This window comes from Emydura macquarii, unplaced genomic scaffold (assembly GCF_026122565.2).
Source record: "Emydura macquarii macquarii isolate MOO-44397 ecotype Brisbane River unplaced genomic scaffold, CSIRO-AGI_Emac_v2 contig_968, whole genome shotgun sequence".
Classification (NCBI taxonomy): Eukaryota; Metazoa; Chordata; order Testudines; family Chelidae; genus Emydura; species Emydura macquarii.
The window spans coordinates 7,881,080-7,900,380 of NW_027131105.1; the positions used below are offsets into that span (position 1 = coordinate 7,881,080).

Sequence of the window (19,301 nt, forward strand, 5' to 3'; positions counted from 1 at the left end):
TAATCTCCTGGAGACTGAAATGCTTTGTTCTGACTAAAGTCTTGGGGCTCAATACAGGGGGAACTGAGTGAGACTGGCGGGCCTTTGATAGACAGGAGGTCAGGCTGGATGATCTATTGCTGGCCTAAGCTCTATGAATCCAGAACACCGTGGGTATGTCTACACAGTAATTGGACACCCACAAGCTGCAGGACTGTAAAATTACCATGTAGACATTCCAGCTGGAGCTCTGGGAATTTCCCCCCCACCATCGAAGCCAGCCCCAGCCAAATGTTTACACAGCAATTTTACAGCCCTGCAACCAAGCCCCATAAACCCTAGCCAGCTGAACTAGGCCAGGCACCACTGTCGTCTCTGTGGGCCTCAGTTCCCCTTCCATACAGTGAGGATCCCAGCGCCACCCCGCCTCCTGGGGAGAAGGAGGGGAAGGGTAACTGGAGGGGTGCTGAGATACTGCAGTGATGGGGGCAATCGAGACAACGTGACCTTTCCATCTCCTTGACCGAATGACCCCCCATGTGCCCCACGAAGCAGACACCTGTCATGACACGCCAGCAGTCACCCAACTCGCACTGGGCACCTGGATTTTACAGCAGGTTGAATACTAAGAGAAGCTTTTCCCGTGGAGGGGGAGTGTCTTGGGAACCCCTGGAGTCAGTGACCCCAGATTCCGTCCCCCCCACACCCGCTTTTCTGATTCTCCCCAGCAGGGGGCAGCACCATCCCCCATACAGACCCAGCCCGCCCCCGACGGGACCCAGCCCAGGATGTTACATCAGCGGGGCAGGTTTCCTCCGCTGGGTGCCGGGTCTCGGGGCTGGTACCGCGGTTCCGTGCGTGGCTCAGACTCGGGCGGCGACAGGCGCAGCCCCCATGGACAGCCAGGGCCGCAGGGTGGTGGTGTGCGACAATGGCACGGGGGTGAGTGGGCGGCCCCGGCCGCACCCCGGCACCGGGGAAGTGTCTGGGTGCAAGAGCGGCCCTGAGCCCCGGCCCAGCCGTGCTGCCATGGCGCTGATTTCAGTGGGGCTCGGGGCAGATCGGGCCCCCGCTGGCAGCGGGGCAGGGAGTGTGGGATCGGGCCCACCGGGGCAGGAGGGTTCGGGGTTGACTGGTGGCAGCGCCCTTAGCTGTGTAGAAAGCGGTGTAAAAGCTTTTGCAGCAGGCGGAGAAAGGTGGAGAAGCAGGGGTGGGTCAGTGGCGCGGAGGGGCGACTGCCCCGCTCCTCAGGGTTGGCCGGCAGTTCCGGGTGGCCGGGGCAGGGTTTACACGGCGCTGCTTTCTGGGAGGGAGCGAGCAGGGACCGGCCTGGCTCGGGAAGGGGCCCAGGGGCTCCTCCAAGACGCCTGGCACTTCCTGCTTGCCCTGGCTTTTACACCCGGCTCGGCTCCCTGCAGAGAAAAGTGCAGGTCTCTTTCTTATCTGCATTAAGGGCGGGCCTACAGCCCCAGCTGGAAATCAAGGCCCTTGTCGTGCCAGACCCCCTGACCAAGATTGGGGCCCCCATTGTGCCAGGTACTGCACGGCTCCCCCAGCGAGAGACAGCCCCTACCCCACAGAGCTCACCATCTAAATAGGCAGGAAAAGGGACTTGCTCGTGATCACCCAGCAGCAGAGTGGCACAGCCAAGAACAGAAGCCAGGAATCTCAGCTAGCCGGCCACCCTGCCTCAGCCCCTCGGCTGAATGGCTTTGTGTAGAGACTGGTCTTCATATATCCCCTGTAGGCAAGGCACGGCCAGTGGAAATAGGGAAACATTATCATTGGACAAGGCAGTGGTGAGAGTGCCTCAGGAATAGTGTGTGCAGTGCTGGGCCCCCCCATTCAACAGAGGAACTGGCCTAGGGCAGAGGAGGGCTCCTAGGCTGATTGGTGGAAGGGAGCTGCTGTTATGAGAGGAGACTGAAAGAAGCGGGTCCCTTTAACCTGGTTGCTCCCTCTATATACATCAGGGGGAACCCCAGGGAGGGAGAGGAGCTGTTGAAGCTTAAGGCCAATGTTGGCACAAGAAGAAATGGGGAAAAAAACAGGCCAGGCATCAGCTGAGGCTGGAAGTGAGGCTTGTGTCCCTCAGAGAAGGGAGGTTCTGGAACAGCCTCCCTCTAGGAGTGGGGGGCAGACCCCGCTGGAGCTGGCTGTAAAGAGGGGTGGTAGTGATAGATTTGACAGCCCAGGAGGTCCCATCCAGTCCAGTCCTGTCTATCCCTGTAGAAGAGTGGACTCACCCCTGGTGCTCCCCCTCATGGCCAGGTGAGGAGTAGCAGCTCTTTCCTCTCTACAGCCCCACTCAATGGTCCCTTTGCCTGTGGTGGTCTGCCTTTTCTCACCCAGCTCACACTTCAGTTCTACCTCTTCTGGGTACCAAATGCCAGCTAATCACAGTCCCCATCCTTGTGCTGGGTCTTTGGCACTTAGCTCTAGGCCCTGCCCCTGTGGTCCCTACATCCCTTCACTCAAGGCTTTCAGTCACTCTTCTCGGAGGCCTCACGCTACCACCTCCAGGGGCTGGTTGGGGAACCCAGGCCCACCCTCTGCACTGGGTGCCAGTCCAGGGACCCTAGCAGCACATGCAGTCAAGCTCTGCTCCTTCAGACACCTTGGCACTGGCTCCCTGGTCTCCATCCTACCATTGGCCTTTCTTGAGGCCTTGTCCCCAGCTCCCCTCAGGACTCTGTACCAAGCAACAAGTCCCAGGGCTTCTCCCCAGAGGCCTGGGCCCTCTCCTAAGGTCACATCAGCCACAGGAGCATGCTTCCATCCAGGTGTCACCTGTCCATCCCCAGGGTCTTACCATGCCTCTCAGAGCTCTCTGCCCCCCAGCAGGGACTGCAGAGTTCTTCCTGCTAGTTCCTTTCTGTAGCCCTCCCCCCACTTCCTCCCCTTATAGCTTAACCCAGCTCCGCCCAGCTGGCCTTCCTCTTCAGTGAGGCCTGGCCCACCCACCAGGTGCAGCCAGGTGTGGTAACTGGTCTTGTAGGCCTACATTAACCCTTTGCTCACCTGCATGGGGCAGCTCTCCACATGCACTCCTCTGTCTGCAGAGAAGCCTCTGTGTGAGATATACATTTATAGCAAACACTGTAAGAGTTTTTTCTTCGCTTTTTCCAAGCGAGAAACTCTTTTTAACCGGCTTCATTGGAGAGTTTTGCCCTGTGGCTGTGAGGTCAAGGCTGAGAGAAGGCAAGGTTTACACAAGGTGTATTTAGCTGGTGGGACTCACTGCCACAGGATATAGTTGAGGCTGAAAACTCAGCAGGCTCCAAAAAGGGCTTGGCCATCTCTGGAGAAGCAGAATCTGCAGAGTTGGAATTGATGCTGCTGACACAAATCCTGGCAGGGAGAGGAAACTTCATGCACCAGGGCTTGAGCCAATCTCTACCCATTCGAGAGCAGGGTGAGGCTAACGGTGGGGCAGATTGTTCCCCATTTGCCTACTGCAGGAGCCTTACATCTTCCGCTGAAGTACCTGGCATTGATCAGTGTCAGAGACAGGAATCCCAGCTAGATGGGCCTCGACTTGGAGCCAGTCTGGCAATTCCCATGTCTCTGCGAGCGCTGCAGGTTAACAGCTATGTTTGGTGATCGGCAGGGAACTCGGGTACGTCTCCTTGGAGCTATCCAGCAGCACAAGAGTTTGTCAGAACTGTCTAGAACCTGGGTCCATGCAGCACCCAACACTCAGGGTCCCCGTTCAGTCAGGGGCAGGGAGCTCTGTGCACCTGGCACAATGAGGGGCCTGCCCGCACTTCCCGACTCGGGGCTTAAACAGGCCTGCATTGTGCCAAAGCGGAAGGTAATTTGTAAATGAAACATGAAGCAAAACCCCCTTTGCATGGAGGATGCCAGGAAAGTGCCAGTAAAAGGAACTGGAAATAAGATTTTTCTGTAAGGGCCGTTGCTCTAGAGGCCTTGGCCATGCAGAGTCTGTAGCCAGAAGGGGAAATTGCCCAGGAATACAGGGTGCTGCAGAGAGAGAGAGGGCCAGAGGGGATGTGCCAGTCGCCTGCAGGCTGGCTCTGTGAGTGCCTCTCAGCTGCTGTGAGTGCATGTGTTGTTCCAGCAGAAGCAGGCTCAGCTCTTGCATTTCCTCTTTCTCTACATCCGCTCGCTCGCTGCAGGGCTCGCTCTCCCACCGCAGGCAGGGCCAGCTTGCAACGCTTTTGCTGTGATCATCTTGGCCTGCTGTTTAACCTTGAGGCAGAATTAACCTGCAAGCTGCATCCTGTGGCAAAGGGTTCCACAGGTTAATGGGAGTGAGGAAGGCTCATGGGACGCTCTTGCCTATTCTGGGAACCAAGGAGCACTGGGTGAAAATGAAGAGCAGAATCTTTCATACTGCTGGGAAAGAGTAATGTGTCCATTGCCCTGTCACCCAGGGAGGGCCAATCCCCTGGGGCAGATGAGGATCAGGCCCAGTGCTTTTACACAACACTTAATTAGCTTGCAGAGCTCACTGTCACTGGGTGTTCAGGAGGCCAAGCCTGGAAAGATGGCAGGGCATAGAGATGGGTAATGAGGCCATCCAGAGATAGGAACAAAATTAAGCAGTGTGCTTTAGTGGGGATATGGCTGGGACTCAGGACAGCTGAGTTCTCTTTGTAGCTACATATATATGTAGATATGTAGCACAGCTAACTTGCTGTGTGACCTTGGGCAGGACCGTTCCCCTCCCTGGGCCTCAGTTTCCCCTCTCATCCATAGTCTGTTCAGACTATGAGCTCTTCAGGGCAGGGACCGTCTCTCACTCTGTGTCTATGTGCCTGGCACAGTAGGGCCCAGATCTCATACTGCTGCTTTGGCTTTTAAAGCATAGAACATGGTAAGCACCCCTAAAGGGCTCACATGCTATTTAAAGGGATATTACTTTATTGGTTTACAGGGCCTCTAGGTGCCACATTAATACTCCTAATAGCAGGGTATACACGTCTCCCTGCATGGGGTTACTTCGGGAGCCTCTCCCATGCCTTGGCAGGGGTGGGAGGGATGGAGGGAGAGTGAGTGAGCATGTACAAAAGCAGAAGTGTCACTTCCTCCAGACTCCGTGTCCAGGGCTACTTCCCTCCATGGTGAGAAGAGTGACGGGGGTGGGGATGTGGTATTGAGCAGGGGAAGGACAATGGGGCTAGTGATCCTGTGTGCATGGAGCCCCCTGCACAACCTACAGATGGTGCCTCCTGCTGGCCATTGGGGTGCACACAGGGAGGTGCAGGATGGCCCAGCGGGTGTTGGACACAGTTCTTTGCAGTAATTCTGCTCCCTCCCGCTGGGGGGGTAGCTCAGGGCTGGGCGTAGAGAATCTGCGATTGGGGAGGGGAGGGATTTAAAGGGGGATACGGCCAGTGACCACCCAGCCTGGTATCATCCTGCTCTCCTCCCCCCACATCATCCCAATGGCCAGCTAGCTTGATATCCCCCCCACTGCAGAGCAGAGGTAACCAGGGTCCCGCTAGGTGTCACAAGGATACCGGGGTAGCCAGGTGGCCCCAGCATGTCTCTCCGATCCCCCTAACCCAGCTGGGGGGGAGGAATGGGGCAGTTCTCCCCCCAGCTTGGGGAATCTTGTGTGTTTGGGTGGGCGGAGACTGGAGGGGGTTGTCACCTGGTTAATTTCTCTCTCCCCTCCACAGTTCGTTAAATGCGGCTTTGCTGGCTCCAACTTCCCTGAGCACATCTTCCCCGCACTGGTTGGGCGCCCAATCATCCGCTCCACAGCCCGCGTCGGGGACATCGAGATCAAGGTCAGGGTCTGGTGGAGAGAGGGGAGGTCAGATAAGGGGAGGGGCCCCTGGGGGTCTTGAAGGGGAGCCTTCCCTAGGGGCAGCGCTCCACTAGAAGTCCAAGGAGGGGTCTTACCTGGGGGAGGGGATCCCCTAGGGGTCTGGGGCAGAGGAGCCAGGGCTCCTGGTGGGGGCATCTCAACTCCCCTCTCCCCTCCAGGACCTGATGGTAGGGGATGAGGCCAGCGAGCTGCGCTCGATGCTGGAGGTGAACTACCCCATGGAGAACGGCATTGTGCGCAACTGGGACGACATGAAGTACCTGTGGGACTACACCTTCGGGCCCGAGAAACTTAACGTCGACCCCCGCAGCTGCAAGATCCTGCTCACCGAGCCACCCATGAACCCCACCAAGAACCGTGAGAAGATCATCGAGGTCAGGACGGGCGCCGGGTCAGGACAGAGGGGCATCAGCAGAGCCCAGGGGGTTGGGGGGACAAGGGGCTACAGGGATAGAGGGACGTCAGGAAGGGGGAGCCCAGGACTGGGCTGGCAGGGGGCAGGAGGCTGGGACTGAGGTGCAGGGCAGAGCTGTGTGCTGGGGGAGCCCAAGATTTCTCCTCTTCCCCCAGGTGATGTTCGAGACGTACCAGTTCGAAGGTGTGTACATCGCCATCCAGGCCGTGCTGACTCTCTACGCCCAGGGTAAGGAGGCGCTGGGGCAGGAGAGAGTGTGGGGGCATGAAGGGGAAGGGGAAGGGTGGAGCAGGTGAGGTATAGGAGGGTCAGAGGGGAAGGGTGGGAGAGGCTGGGGGCAGGAGAGGAGGGGTCGGGGGCAGTAGAGAGTTTGCAGAGGAAGATGTTACAGTGGTTAAATCTACCCTGCCATATGGCAGGTGAGTGAATCTGTCAGCCTAGTGGGTGGGGGGGCTTTTCTCCTCCCACCCCCTGGAAAGAGGGGACAGGACAGCCTCCTCCCATGCTATACAGGAGGTCAGACCACAGGATCAGATGGCCCCTTGTAGGGACTCTGAATGGCTAACCGGGCATTCAGGCAGGTGCCATGGGGATTTCTTGAAGCACTCAGGGTGTGGGGCCCAGCGTGGGGGCTCCCACAGGATGCTGCAGCCTCCCATGGGGGGGCTCAGAGTTGGGGAATGCAAAGGGTCTGGGCCTGAGCCAGCACTCTAGTGGGGAGAGGGGTGCAGCAAAGGGGCAGGATCCAGGGTGAGAGATACTGACTAAAGTGAAGGGAGTTTGGGGGCATCTGCTCCCCCAACCTCAGGTTTTCAGTGGAAGGCAAGGGGGTCAATTCCCAACCAATCAGAGGGGAAGCTTTCCCACCCAGAGTGGTGCTGGCCTGGGGAACTCACTGCCACTGTATGTCCTGAGGCTGAGAAGGGTTCAGGAGGAGTGGGGGGCAGTGCAGGGAGTGACCAGGGGAGCCCTGCTTCAGGAGGGAGGACCAAAGAGATGTCCCTTCTGGGCACGTTTTTTCTTGTTTGGCCAGTAAGGGGCTTTGTCACCTTCCCCTGAAGTGGCCAGTCTTGGTGCCATTGGAGGTGGGATACCAGGACAGATGGGCCCCTTGGCTCTCAGACCAGTAACCTCCCCCTCCCATTTCAGGCCTGCTGACTGGGGTGGTGGTGGACTCTGGGGATGGTGTGACCCACATCTGCCCTGTCTATGAGGGCTTCTCCCTGCCCCACCTCACCCGGCGGTTGGACATCGCGGGACGGGACATCACCCGCTACCTCATCAAGGTGAGAGCCTGGTGGGGGTGGGAGTGTGTCAGAGACTTGCTGGCCACCCATCAGACTGCTCCGAGGGGAATCCAGGCCTCTGGATCCCCGGATATCTTAAGTCTCCCGGAGCCTAAATCTCAATGTCCCTAGGCAGGCTCTCAGGGTGCAGACCTATCGAGCGCCCCCTCCTGAGAGCTGCAGCCCAGCTGCCTGACCCCTCAGGCTGCCCCGTACTTAGACACCCCCTGTCCCGAGGTGTGAGCCTTCTTCCAGGAGCCCCGTGGCAGCTGTGAAGCAGCTCTCACTGCCCCCCCACCCCCGACACCGCCCAAAGACTCACCCGCTGCTCTTGTATCGAAGCACAGAGGGCTCAGATCCTGCAGCCCCAACAACCTCGTGCCTGCAGCGCCTGCCCCTAGCTCCCCCTTCTCTGGGGAGGGCTCAGCTCCAGCCAGCCTCAGGCAGGGCCCCCTGCCTCAAATCGTCTCAATTGGCCTGAGTTGCTGAAAATGGCCAGAACCTCCCCAGAGAGCTCAGCTCCTCCCTTCTATAACCTTCCACCCCTCTGTCAGGTGACTCCCGTCAGCTGCAACAGTGATCCCAGCCGGCCAGGGGACCTCAGGGCCCAGGCCGCCTCTGCCCTGCTGTCTTGGAGTGGGGGGGACAGGACAGTCTGTTGTCTAGAGCGACTCCATTGCGGTGGCCGGGCATGTCAGGTCGACGATGCTCCTTGTCACCCCTTTGCCACCGGCCTTCGGAGTCTCAGCCCGCCAGCAGGCGAACAGGGCGGCCAGCAGGCGAAAGGCTGCGCCTGCAAATGGAGCGTCTCGCGTGGGAAGGAGACAGGCAGCGAGTCCCTGATCCCGCTCTGAGCGCCTAGATTGAACCCACATGTTCCCCAGATCCTCACTGGAGGCCAGGGGCCAGGGCAGGGGACCGGACCCTTATGGGAGGGGAAGGGCCCCAGCAGCTCCTGTTGCAATGGTCTCCCCCTCTGGCAGCTCTTGGTACTGCAGGTTCCCCCCATGACTCTGTCTCCCCCTTCTGGCAGCTCCTGTTGCTGCGGGGTTACGCCTTTAACCACTCCGCGGATTTTGAGACGGTGCGGATGATGAAGGAGAAGCTCTGCTATGTGGGGTACAACATTGAGCAGGAGCAGAAGCTGGCACAGGAGACCACAGTGCTAGTGGAGTCCTATATGGTGAGGGAGCGGCTGGGGGCGTGTCTCTGCTTGGTGGATGGGTGGGTCACTCTTGTCCCATTGAGAGACTCTTGCCGGGATGGGTTGGGTGCAGACCTTAGAGCAGTGGGCCTGGGAGTTAACATCCCATTGGGATGCCTGGGGCGACTCGCCCACATGGAGCAATCAGCTCAGGCTCTCTGCAGACTCTGGCAGCGTTGCTGATGGCCTCTCCCTCTGCTCCCCCCCTCCAGCTGCCAGATGGGCGTGTGATCAAGGTAGGAGGTGAACGGTTTGAGGCACCCGAGGCTCTGTTCCAGCCCCACCTCATCAATGTGGAGGGTGTGGGTGTGGCTGAGCTGCTCTTCAACACCATCCAGGCGGCTGATATCGACACCAGGTGAGCAAGGGGGTGGAGGTGAAGCCGCCTGCCCCTGGCACTGGGCCACTGGTGGGGACCTCCAGGCCCAGGAGGGGAGACCATTGGTGGGGATGTTGTGTGTGTGTGTGTGAGACCTAGTAGAGGAGTTGACGGGATTATTGGGGACTGGGAGGTTGTTGGTGAATCCTGGGGGGCTGATTGGAGGGGGGTTACTGGGGAGCTCCTAAGGTGTTGGGGGGTGAGTGTAGGCAATCATTGGGGTAAAAAGTTGTTTGGGGGTTGGGAAGGTGAGTGGGGATCCTAGGAGTGCAGTGGGGCCAAGCTCCCAGGACCCCTCCCACGGGGGGTTCTCTGTCTTCACTCCATCCCTCTCCACAGGGCAGAGTTTTACAAGCACATTGTGCTGTCGGGCGGCTCCACCATGTACCCGGGCCTGCCCTCCCGGCTGGAGCGTGAGATCAAACAGCTCTACCTGGAGCGGGTGCTCAAGGGCGACGTGGAGAAGCTGTCGGTGAGTCGGCACCACGTGGGCTGCCTGGGCACCGCCCGGAGTGGTCTCCAGCTCTGCTCCAGTGGGCGTGGGGGCTGCAGTTCCCTCCTGAGGTGGGACGGGCCAGCTCAGCTCCCCAGTGCCACACACACTCCATTGCAGCTGACTTGTGCGGAGGGCCAAGGAGGCCCCTGCCACGTGGGGGGATTTGCCTATGGGTGATGCAGGGGTTCAGAATAGCCCCCCTCGCCTGAAAATCCAGGGTGAAATCCTGGTCCCACTGACTCTGTGACTGAGACCAGTTGGGGCTCCTCCTGCAGCCTAGGGCCTGGAGCCTCTTCTCCTGGCTCTGGGTTTGAATCCTGACACTGGCAGGTGGGGATCCCTCTTTTTAATAATTGGTCTCTCCCCTCCCCACACCCCCAGAAATTCAAGATCCGGATCGAGGACCCGCCACGGCGGAAGCACATGGTGTTCCTGGGAGGGGCCGTGTTGGCCGACATCATGAAGGACAAGGAGACCTTCTGGCTGCAGCGAGCCGAATATCTAGAAAAGGGGACCCGCATCCTGGAGAAGCTGGGGGTCACCGTGCGATAGGGGACACCCTACAAGTCTCACCCCCCCCAGCTCAGCTGCCCCATCCCTTCATTAACCCTTTCCTTCCTGTCAATATTGCCTTGATTCTGCCTTGCTACGGGGCTGACCAATCACAGGGCTGCTTTGGGGAACTTTTTTTTCCAGGGTGTGTGGGGGAAATAATCATGGTGCCGGGGGGTTGGGCCTGGGTGGGAGGGGGAGAGGGAATGTGCCTCATTCCTGGGCCCAGGGCACTCTCGGTCCTCACCCCTGGGCTCTGCCCTGGCCACGTGAATGACGTCTCCCCTCCTCCACAGGGGCCAAGCCTGCCCTGCAACAACCTGCTAGAATCAGGAGAGGGCGGGGTTTCCGGCTGGATCTCAGGGAGATGCTCCGGCTGGGGAGGGATCAGTGAGGCCAGGGGTCCCCCACCCCCAGCATGGGCTAACACCCTGGGGAACGTGCTGTAGGGACCAGGTGGGGGCAAGGGGCAGCCCTCGGGAAGCAAATAAGGGAGTAGTGGGGGAGAAGTTGGGGGGGGAGGGATAAAAGAATCAGTATCACAGCCCCACCCTCAGCATCAGTGACACAAGGAACTGGATGGGGGGGTGTGTGGCCAGGTGCGGGGCTGGGGCCACAACTAGCCCCACCCCTTTCCCAAGCACATAGTCCCTTACTGGCAGTAGGGGGTTATTCCCAAGCTTTGCAGGAGCCTGATTGCATTATTGGGGGGATCTTTCCATACCCCTTTTCCCACTGCAATGCTGGGGTGCAGACACTGGGGGGAGGGGTTGCTGAGCCTGGGGCAGGATTCCCATGCAGTGCATTCTCTGTATTGAACGCGGGGGAGGAAAAAATCACCCCCCCCCAAACTGTAAATGGGGTTTTTACCCTAATTTTTAAATTGTTTTTGCTTCATGGTGTCTCTGACTCCTGTCTCTGCTGGGGGGTGGAAGTGTCTGTCCCAGCTCTGGTTCAACCATAGGGCAGGGGGGACAGGCCCACTCAGGGGAGTGGGATATAGGGCCTTCCCTTCTAAGGAGCGCTGGTCGCTGTTCTATGGCCCATCAGTGGATTGCCTGGGGGATGAGGGGGGTGGTTCCAGCCCAGCTCCTTGCGGGGCCAAGCAGCCATGTACCTTGGGAGCTGAATCTGGCCTCCCTGGGGGATCTGCCCCCATCCCTAGGGGCAGGAGTCAGGCCTTGCTCCTTCCATACATAGAACGAGGGATGCTCTGGGGGAGGGGGAGCTGCCCCCAGGAGAGTCCCCAGGGGTGGTGGACCAGGGGTGTGAGGGCATTTCCAGGTCTGGAGCTCTAAGCCCCCATGACTGTTTCCGGGATGAGTGTGAGAGGGGACGGGGGCTGTTTTTCTGATTACTGCCATCCACAGCCATTGGGTTGCCAGGGCAACAGATCCCTCCCAGGGCAGGGAGTGGTATCCCTCCCTTAGGTGCTGGGGTGAAAGTGGAGGGGTCCTCCATTTATGTAGCAAGTGCCCAGGCCTAGGCCCCTCAGCTCCCTGCCCCTGCACTACACACAGGGCCCCCCTGTGATGCAGGTGGGAACAGCGTGTGTGTGGACAGACTCCTGGGGTCTCTCTGGAGCCCTGAGTGGGATGTGGGGTCTAGTGGTTAGAGCAGGGGTGCTGGGAGCCAGGACTCCCGGGCTCGCTCCCAGCTCTGGGAAGGGAGGGGGGTTGGCTTGTGTATAAGGGGCCAATATCAGCATTACCTGTTCCACGGAGAGGGGGATTCTCACCCCCGGCAGGAACTGGGGTCCAGGTCCCTGGCAGGGCCCGTGAGGGCCGGGGGTGACAAGGCACCAGGACAAACACCAAGAATCCTCCCGGCTGAACAGGAATTCTGCCTCCCTTCACCACCGCAGGGCTTGGGCTGTCAGCCCACGGCCGCCAGGGGGCAGCACAGGCCTTCAAGACTAACTGCGGGGGAGAGTCACGGCTGCATTGCCCTGCCTGGCCTGGGGTGAATCTGGAGTCACCCGCTGCGCTGAGCACAAAGGTTGCCGCCGCCGCCCCCCCCGTGCTCTAACCATTAGACACCACTCCTCTCGCAGAGCTGGGCACAGAAGCCGGGCGTTCGGGCTCCCCGTGCACACGCCTCCCATTGCCGCCAGGTGGCGCTCAACCCCCAGCACTGCTAAGGGGGCCCTCGACCCCTGCAGGGGGGCCCCTTAACTGGTGAGCGCCTGCCCCCACCCCCGAGCCTGCTTCCGCCAGGAACCAGGGCGGAATCAGCCCCTCCCCCCCCACTGCCGGGAGAGTCCAGCAAGGGGATGGCAAGGGGGGAGGGGCTGACCCCCTTCCCACTGGGTGGGGGCGGAGTACCAGCCCCCATGGCAATGGGGGGGGGGAGCCCAGGCGGGGCTGGCTGGGGCTGACATGGGAGGGGCAGGGGGGGTGCGAACACCTGGCTGGACCTAGGGGGACTGGGTCTCCCCCACCCAGCAGGGGCCGCGGCTGCATCAGCCACAGGCGAGTCATCGCTTCTTTGCGTCTCCAAACACCCCAGCAGCAGCCAGGGGGATTTGATTAGCTGGGGGGGGGGGACGGGACCGGGGGTGGGGCCCGCGGGCTGTGGGGGCCGGAGAGCTCCCAGCGCCTTGGATGGCTGCACGCCCCGCCCCGTTGGGGTCCTTGTGGGGCCGGCGGCACTGGGGGGTAGCTACTACCTGGGGGGTGGGGGCTTCTACCCCAGCAGGGACCAGGCTGAGACCTAGAAAACCCCGAAGAGGCGCTGGCTGGGAGGCGGTTTGCCCGAGAGAGGGGGAGCCCTCTGTCCCACCCCCACCTCCCCGGGCCAGCCATTCCCCCACCCCACAGCTGGGGCGGGAGCACAGCTGGCGCCCCCTAGCGGGGAGCGGCCCCCAGTCCCACGCCCGGCCCCCCTCCGCTCTCTGCTCCTGGTTCCCACACACAAGGAATTCCATGCATTTCCGCGCTGCGCCTCGTCCGACCTGCAGCCCCCGCCCCGGCTCCCCCTCCCCCCGCCAGCCCCTGCGGCCGGGACCGCTCAACCTCCCCTGCTCGGCTCACTCCGCACCCACCGAAACACACAACGTCTCTGGAGATGCACAACACACACCGGAAGCCCGCCTGACACAGCGCTCCCCCCCCCCCAAACAACCAGATGCACACTAGGAAGTCCTTTCTCTCTCACACACAAACACACACACACATACACAGGTCCCAGCCTCACACACACATACTTGGTTCACAGCAGAGACAGCTGGGATCTCTGGCCCCTGAAAGCTGCAGCCCCTGACTCCTGGATTGCATCCCTGGTGGCATGGGTGAGGATGCACACGTATGTGCAGGTGTGCTTTGGCATGGGCACATCAGTATGTGGATGACAAAGTCAAGACCACGTGTGCATGCCTGGGAGCGTTAGTGCGCACACATGGGTGTGCATGGACAGGACTGTATGTATGCATGTGGGTGTATATGCACAGGATACTGGGAAGGTGTGTGTGCAAATCGGTGTGCATGCACAGGAATGTATGTACGCACATGGTTCTGCATGCACGGGACAGTAAGCATGCACAAAAAACTCAGCTTGCAGAGAACTGTGTTTGCATGTGCACGCAGCATGCACGTGTGTACATGTCAAACTAAGTGTGCACATAGGGGTGCTCACACGTGTGTGGGAAAATGAGGTCTAGGAACACTTATAGTTCCTCCATGTTCTCCCCCCCCCACGCGTGTTTCCTCTTTCCCATGCATGGCCACCCATGTGTGCACTCACTCTCCTGTGCGCACACTTTCACATGCACACTGACTTCCCCTGACTCTGGGACCAGCTCCCTGCTGAGGGTCTCAGCTCCCCATGGGAATCACCCTGAGCTGCATGAGGTCCTGGAGGATGTTGAGGAGGAAACTCACTCTGAGCTTCTCCCCACGCTGCAGCAGAACCGGGGGGGCCATGAAGAGCCAGAATCCAGCCCTGTGTCCCAGCCTCCAGGTTTCTGGAGCAAAGTGCTGAACTAGGGTGAAGGGGGGTGTTGTGTGGGGTAAGCAGTTTGTGTGTGTGTGCGTGCGTGTGCACGTGTCTGTGTGTGTCTGTGTGTGTGTCAGTGTGAGCTGCAGCAGCTGGCCAACGTACACACCCATTCTCTGCTGATTCACTGTCTGTCCGTTTCAGCAACTACTCTAAGAAGGCAGTGCGGTGGGGCTGGGAGTGAATCTGGCCTCCTGGCTTTTATCCCCAGCTCTAAGAGGGGTGGGGGCTCTAGTGAGTTAGAGGAGGGGGCCTGGGTGTCAGGACTCCAGGGATCTAACCCCAGCTGCAGGAGGGGTGTGGTGTCTAGTAGTTAGAGCAGGGGGATCCGGGTGTCAGGACTCCAGGGATCTAACCCCAGCTGCAGGAGGGGTGTGGTGTCTAGTAGTCAGAGCAGGGGGATCTGGGTGTCAGGACTCCAGGGAGTTGTCCCAGCTTTAGGAGACGAGGGGGCCTGCATTTCTCATCCAGCTGCACAAAAGGGACGGTCTCACACACACATTCCCAACCCTGCCTCCATCCTTTGGGTCAGGCTGTCCAGGATCCCCCCCCTCCCAGCTTGTCTCCCCCTCTCGCTGGGCCTGGGACCAATTCTCTCCCTTACAAGGGCAAGGGCGGGCACTGTCCCGTCCAGCCCCTCCCCACCGAGGGGAAGAGAAGGGCAGGGGCTGTGTGCCGAGGCGCAGAGCCGAGCAGGCAGCCGTGGGCGCCAGGACGATGCTGCGCCTCTGGCTGTTCCTGACTGGGCTGGTGGGGCCAGCACGGGGTGCCTGGCCAGGGCCCGAGACTGCCTGCGACCCTGAGGGCTGCTACGTGGTCTTCTTCCACCGCCGCAGCTTCCTGGAGTCGTGGCGGAGCTGCCGGGAGCGTGGCGGGAACCTGGCCACGCTCAAGCGCCACGAGGAGGCAGCCCAGGTGGCAGAGCTGCTGCAGGCTACGGGCCCGGGTACCGGGCAGCAGCGGCTCTTCTGGATTGGGCTGCAGCGCCAACCGCGCCAGTGCTTCCCCCAGCGGCCGCTGCGTGGTTTCACCTGGACCACCGGCGACCAAGACACGCTCTACACCAACTGGGCGCGGGCCGAGCCGGCCGGGGGCGCCGCCTGCTCTGCCTCCCGCTGCGTGGTGCTGAGCTACGGCCCCGTCACGCGGGAGAATTTCCAGTGGCTGGAGGGCTCCTGCACCCTGCCCGTGGATGGCTACCTGTGCCGCTTCAGCTTCTCCGGCATGTGCCACGGGCTGGCCACGGAGGAGACGGGGCCCGTCAGCTACACGACGCCCTTCGGCCGGGTCAGCGGCACCCTCAGCCACATCCCCTTTGGCACAGTGGCCTCCGTGGCCTGTGGCGGTGCCGCCCCCGTCTCGGTGCTGTGCATGCAGAAGGATGATGGCACCATGGGCTGGTCCAAGGAGGAGCCTCTGTGCGGGGAAGAGCCCGGCAACTGGTGCGAGGGGGACAACGGGGGTTGCCAGCAGCTGTGCGTGGATGAGGGTCCCAGCTACTCGTGCGAGTGCCACGCTGGCCATGCCCTGCTGCCCGACGGGCGCTCCTGCACCCTGGCCGATGGCTGCCAGAACCACCCCTGCCAGTTTGAGTGTGTGCCGGGAGAGGACAGCGGCTACCAGTGCTTGTGCCCCGAGGGCTACGTGCTAGCCAGCGACGGGCACGCGTGCGAGGATGCAGACGAGTGTGCAACGGGGCCGTGCGAGCAGCTGTGTGACAACTTCCCGGGCGGGTTCCAGTGCCGGTGCCAGCCGGGCTACGAGGACGACGGGGCCGGGGGCTGCGCCGACCTGGACGAATGCGCCACCGCGCCCTGCGAGCACCAGTGCGAGAACACCGAGGGCTCCTACCTGTGCCTGTGCCACCTGGGCTTCAGCCCAGCCGAGGAGGCGCCGCAGCACTGTGCCGACAACGACGAGTGCCAGATCCCCGGCGTCTGCCAGCAGATGTGCGTCAACTACGTGGGCGGCTTCGAGTGCTACTGCACGGAGGGCTATGAGCTGGAGGCTGACAGCATCAGCTGTGCCCCCCTGGCAGAGGCCCCCGCCCTGGCCACCCAGCACCAGGGCTTCTACCCCCTCTTCAGCAGCAGGCATGACTGGGGGGAGGAGGTGCTGCAGGCTTTGGTGACGGACGAGCCTCTCAGCCTGACCCAGGAGCTCCCCAACCCCACGGCTGCCCCCCCTGACCGCCATCCTGCAGCGCCACACCCCAGCACTGGCCACTCAGCCCCTCGCTCCTCCACTGCCCCCCCAGCCTCCCCCACCACCCCCCCAATTCCTCCCACAACCACTGGCCTCCCAGACCCTACCAGTGGCCCCCCAATCTCCTGCACCAGCCCCCCAATCCTGCCCACATCCACTGCCCCCCCAAAGCCCACCACTGGGCCCCCACTTCCTCACACCAGCCCCCCTATCACTCCCATGACAACTGGCCCCCCAAACCCCAGATCTCCAAGATCCCCCAGTGTTCCTGCCTCACCCTACAGCAAGGGGATGGGGGACCCTGTGGCAGGCAGGGCAAGGACTCTACTGCACCCTTCGGAGGACCCCAGCACCTCTCTGGGCGGGGAGCGAGCACGGAGGAAGCGGGATGACCGGTGGCTGCTGGTGGCTCTGCTGGTGCCCCTCTGCATCTTCCTAGTGATCATGGTGGCACTGGGCATTGTGTACTGCACCCGCTGTGGCGCCAGGGCCAAGAGCCGCAGTGTCACACAATGCTACCGCTGGGTCACCAGTGCGGGGAGCAAGGGCCCCCCCCACCCGCCTGCAGGGGCCCAGCCGGATACCTGCCGGACCAGCGTCTGAGACTGGGGGACCCCAGAACACAAGGGGACCAGGACACCCCCCATTCCCAGCTGGGAGTTGAGATCCCCTGGCTGGGATGCCTGGACTGGCCTGTAGCCCCCCAGCTGGGACTTTGGAGCCACCCCTGAACCCCTGGCTGGGACATGGAGGCTGACGCCCTGGCTGGAGCAAAGGCCCTGCAGCCACCCTGAGCCCCTGGCTGGGACGTGGCCCCCCACTTATCCCCCAGCTGGAGCATGGTCCCCCTGAAACTGTCCTGCCTCCATCTGCTGGTCCCCTGGAATTGCGCAGTGGCTGCCCCGGAGATGGAATCGCCCCAACCCCAGGCTTGGGACTGGGACTAGGACCCCGCCTCGTGCTCCAGGGCTGAGACACGGACCCCCTGCACCCTGGCTGGGATACGGCCCCCCTCGTCTCCACGGCTGGGTTCCTTTTTATCTTGCTCCTCGGATGCCTGCCCGACAGACCCACGAGCCACCCCCGTTGCTCTGGGGGTCCCCCGGTGGTCATGGGGAACATTTGAGGGGACTCACGGGCACCCCCACTCCAGAAAATCTATGAGAAACTGATGGGGTTGGAGAAGGACCCCCAGGACTTGACAGACCCCCTGGAACTGGGGGCCTGGAGCCAGGGGAAGGGAGGAGTCGCGGAGGGGTGCTCAGCATGGGGCCTGTGGGAGGTCTTGGGGAGAGAATGCAGGGGGCCTCTGGGGGCGTAACGATTCAGGGGGGCACCCAGATGCTGTTCCATTGTTAATGTGGATGTTCTCTCACAATAAAGGGGTGGAGCCCGCACTGCCTGCAGCTGGACAGCTTTACTGGCGTGGGGGCTGGGAGCCAGGACTCCTGGGTTCTATTCCCAGACAATTTTACAGAAGGGGTAGGTGGTGTCAGACCCTGTCTCCATGATGGAAACCTTGGAATCGGCATCACGTGAGATGTCTGTGGGGTCACAGGCTACTGAGTCCCACACTCGGCCCCCTGGCTACCTAGGACTCCTGGGTTCTAGCCCAGCTCTGGGCGGGGAGTGGGTAGCCAGGACTCCTTAAAGTGTAATTAAAGCTCCTGGTGGCGGGAAGCTCCTCGTACCAACTCCCCCCTCCCCCCAGGCCTTTCCCACCAAGTGACGCCTCCTGTGTCTGTGCCCCCCTGGGGTGGGCTGGGACATGGCTCCCCATTAACCCTTCACTAAACCCAGAAGCAGCCCATCCCCCTGTCCCCTTGTAAACTGGGCTGTCCTCAGCTCTTACTGGCAGGGGCAGACCTGGCTGGTCTGCGGAAGGGAGATCTCCAGGAGGCTGTGAGAAGAGGCATGGGCTTACTGCCTGCCCTAAACTATCCTGCAGTGAGCTGTTACCCAGTTGCTATGCCCCACCCCAGAGTTGACTGCATCTCAGCGCTGGGTGAGGGATCCCTACCCCATGCTCAGCCCCAGCATGGCTTCGTCTCAGTGCCAGATGAGGAATCCCTGTGTAAATAGCCCCCATGCCCCACCCCAGAGGCAGATGCATCTCAGCGACAGGGAAGTGATTTCTCTATATACAATGTACAAACAATTAGTAAATATTTTAAACTGAGTCTGGCTATGGATGAAATGTTCTGCAGTTTCTTACGCAGAGAAATAGGCCCCATTATCCCAGGCCTGGGCTCCCCCACCCCCACCGTGCAGCGAAGGGTTAATATTGCAGGAGCCCAGGGAGTCCCCCACCCCAGCCGGATGGGGGGGAGGTTTCCTGGGCTCCCTGCCCCAGAGCTACCCGGCCTGTTAGCACAAACTGGAAACAGACTCCGACCTGACGCAAACGCTTGGCAAACAACGGCCCCCAGGAACCTCGGAGGGGGAGATGGGGGCTGGGAGGCATGGGGGGGCTGGGAGAAGACAGGGGACGGGGGAAGGGAAGAATACTTTGGCTTCTTCAACTGATTGAGTTTCCCAATGGCTGTGCCCAGTTCAACCCCCGCCCTCCCTCCCTCCGCCCCGGTGCCTGGACACATGCACACCCAGCCACATGCATGCACATGGACACTCCCCAGAGACGTGCAGATACACCTCCATGCACACAGCCACCCAGAGACAGGCGCACACACGCGCCCCTACACCCTTGTGAACTTACAGGCACCCACATGCACACACACCAGAGACATGCGCCCGCCCATCCCCATGTTCTCCCCATGGATCGCCCTGGGATGGAGCTGAGCAAACGCTAGAAATACAACAGTGAGCAGGCTAGGTGGTGTGTGTGTGTGTGTGTGTGTGTGTGCGCAAGTGTTAGTGCAAGTGTGTGCTTGCCCTGTCCCCCCGGCTGGATCCTGGAGCTGCACAGGCCCCGCTGGGGGAGCTGGCATCCCCAGCGAAGGCAGCTAAGGGGGGTTGCAGCCTGCAGGTGGTG

At 61.1% G+C, this 19,301-nt stretch overlaps 2 protein-coding genes and 1 long non-coding RNA gene across 3 annotated transcripts; 2 read left to right on the forward strand and 1 right to left on the reverse strand.

Annotated features, from left to right (window-relative positions):
• Window positions 1–788: 788 nt before the first annotated feature.
• LOC137150299 (actin-related protein 2-B-like) lies at window positions 789–11,296 on the forward strand. Its single transcript, XM_067544134.1, has 9 exons — window positions 789–921; window positions 5,628–5,738; window positions 5,938–6,153; window positions 6,350–6,422; window positions 7,344–7,480; window positions 8,514–8,663; window positions 8,897–9,042; window positions 9,403–9,535; window positions 9,941–11,296. The coding sequence occupies exons 1-9, from the start codon at window positions 874–876 to the stop codon at window positions 10,109–10,111; spliced, it is 1,185 nt and encodes a 394-aa protein (XP_067400235.1). The 5' UTR covers window positions 789–873; the 3' UTR covers window positions 10,112–11,296.
• On the reverse strand, window positions 847–2,938 carry LOC137150312 (uncharacterized). The gene is made up of 2 exons (XR_010918943.1): window positions 2,792–2,938; window positions 847–1,391 (listed from the first exon to the last, which is right to left on the reverse strand). It is a non-coding gene; the product is annotated as an uncharacterized lncRNA (long non-coding RNA).
• Window positions 11,297–14,782: 3,486 nt separating the features above from the next.
• On the forward strand, window positions 14,783–17,613 carry CD248 (CD248 molecule). The gene has a single exon (XM_067544115.1). The coding sequence runs from the start codon at window positions 14,822–14,824 to the stop codon at window positions 16,910–16,912; it is 2,091 nt and encodes a 696-aa protein (XP_067400216.1). The 5' UTR covers window positions 14,783–14,821; the 3' UTR covers window positions 16,913–17,613.
• The last annotated feature ends 1,688 nt before the right edge of the window (window positions 17,614–19,301 follow it).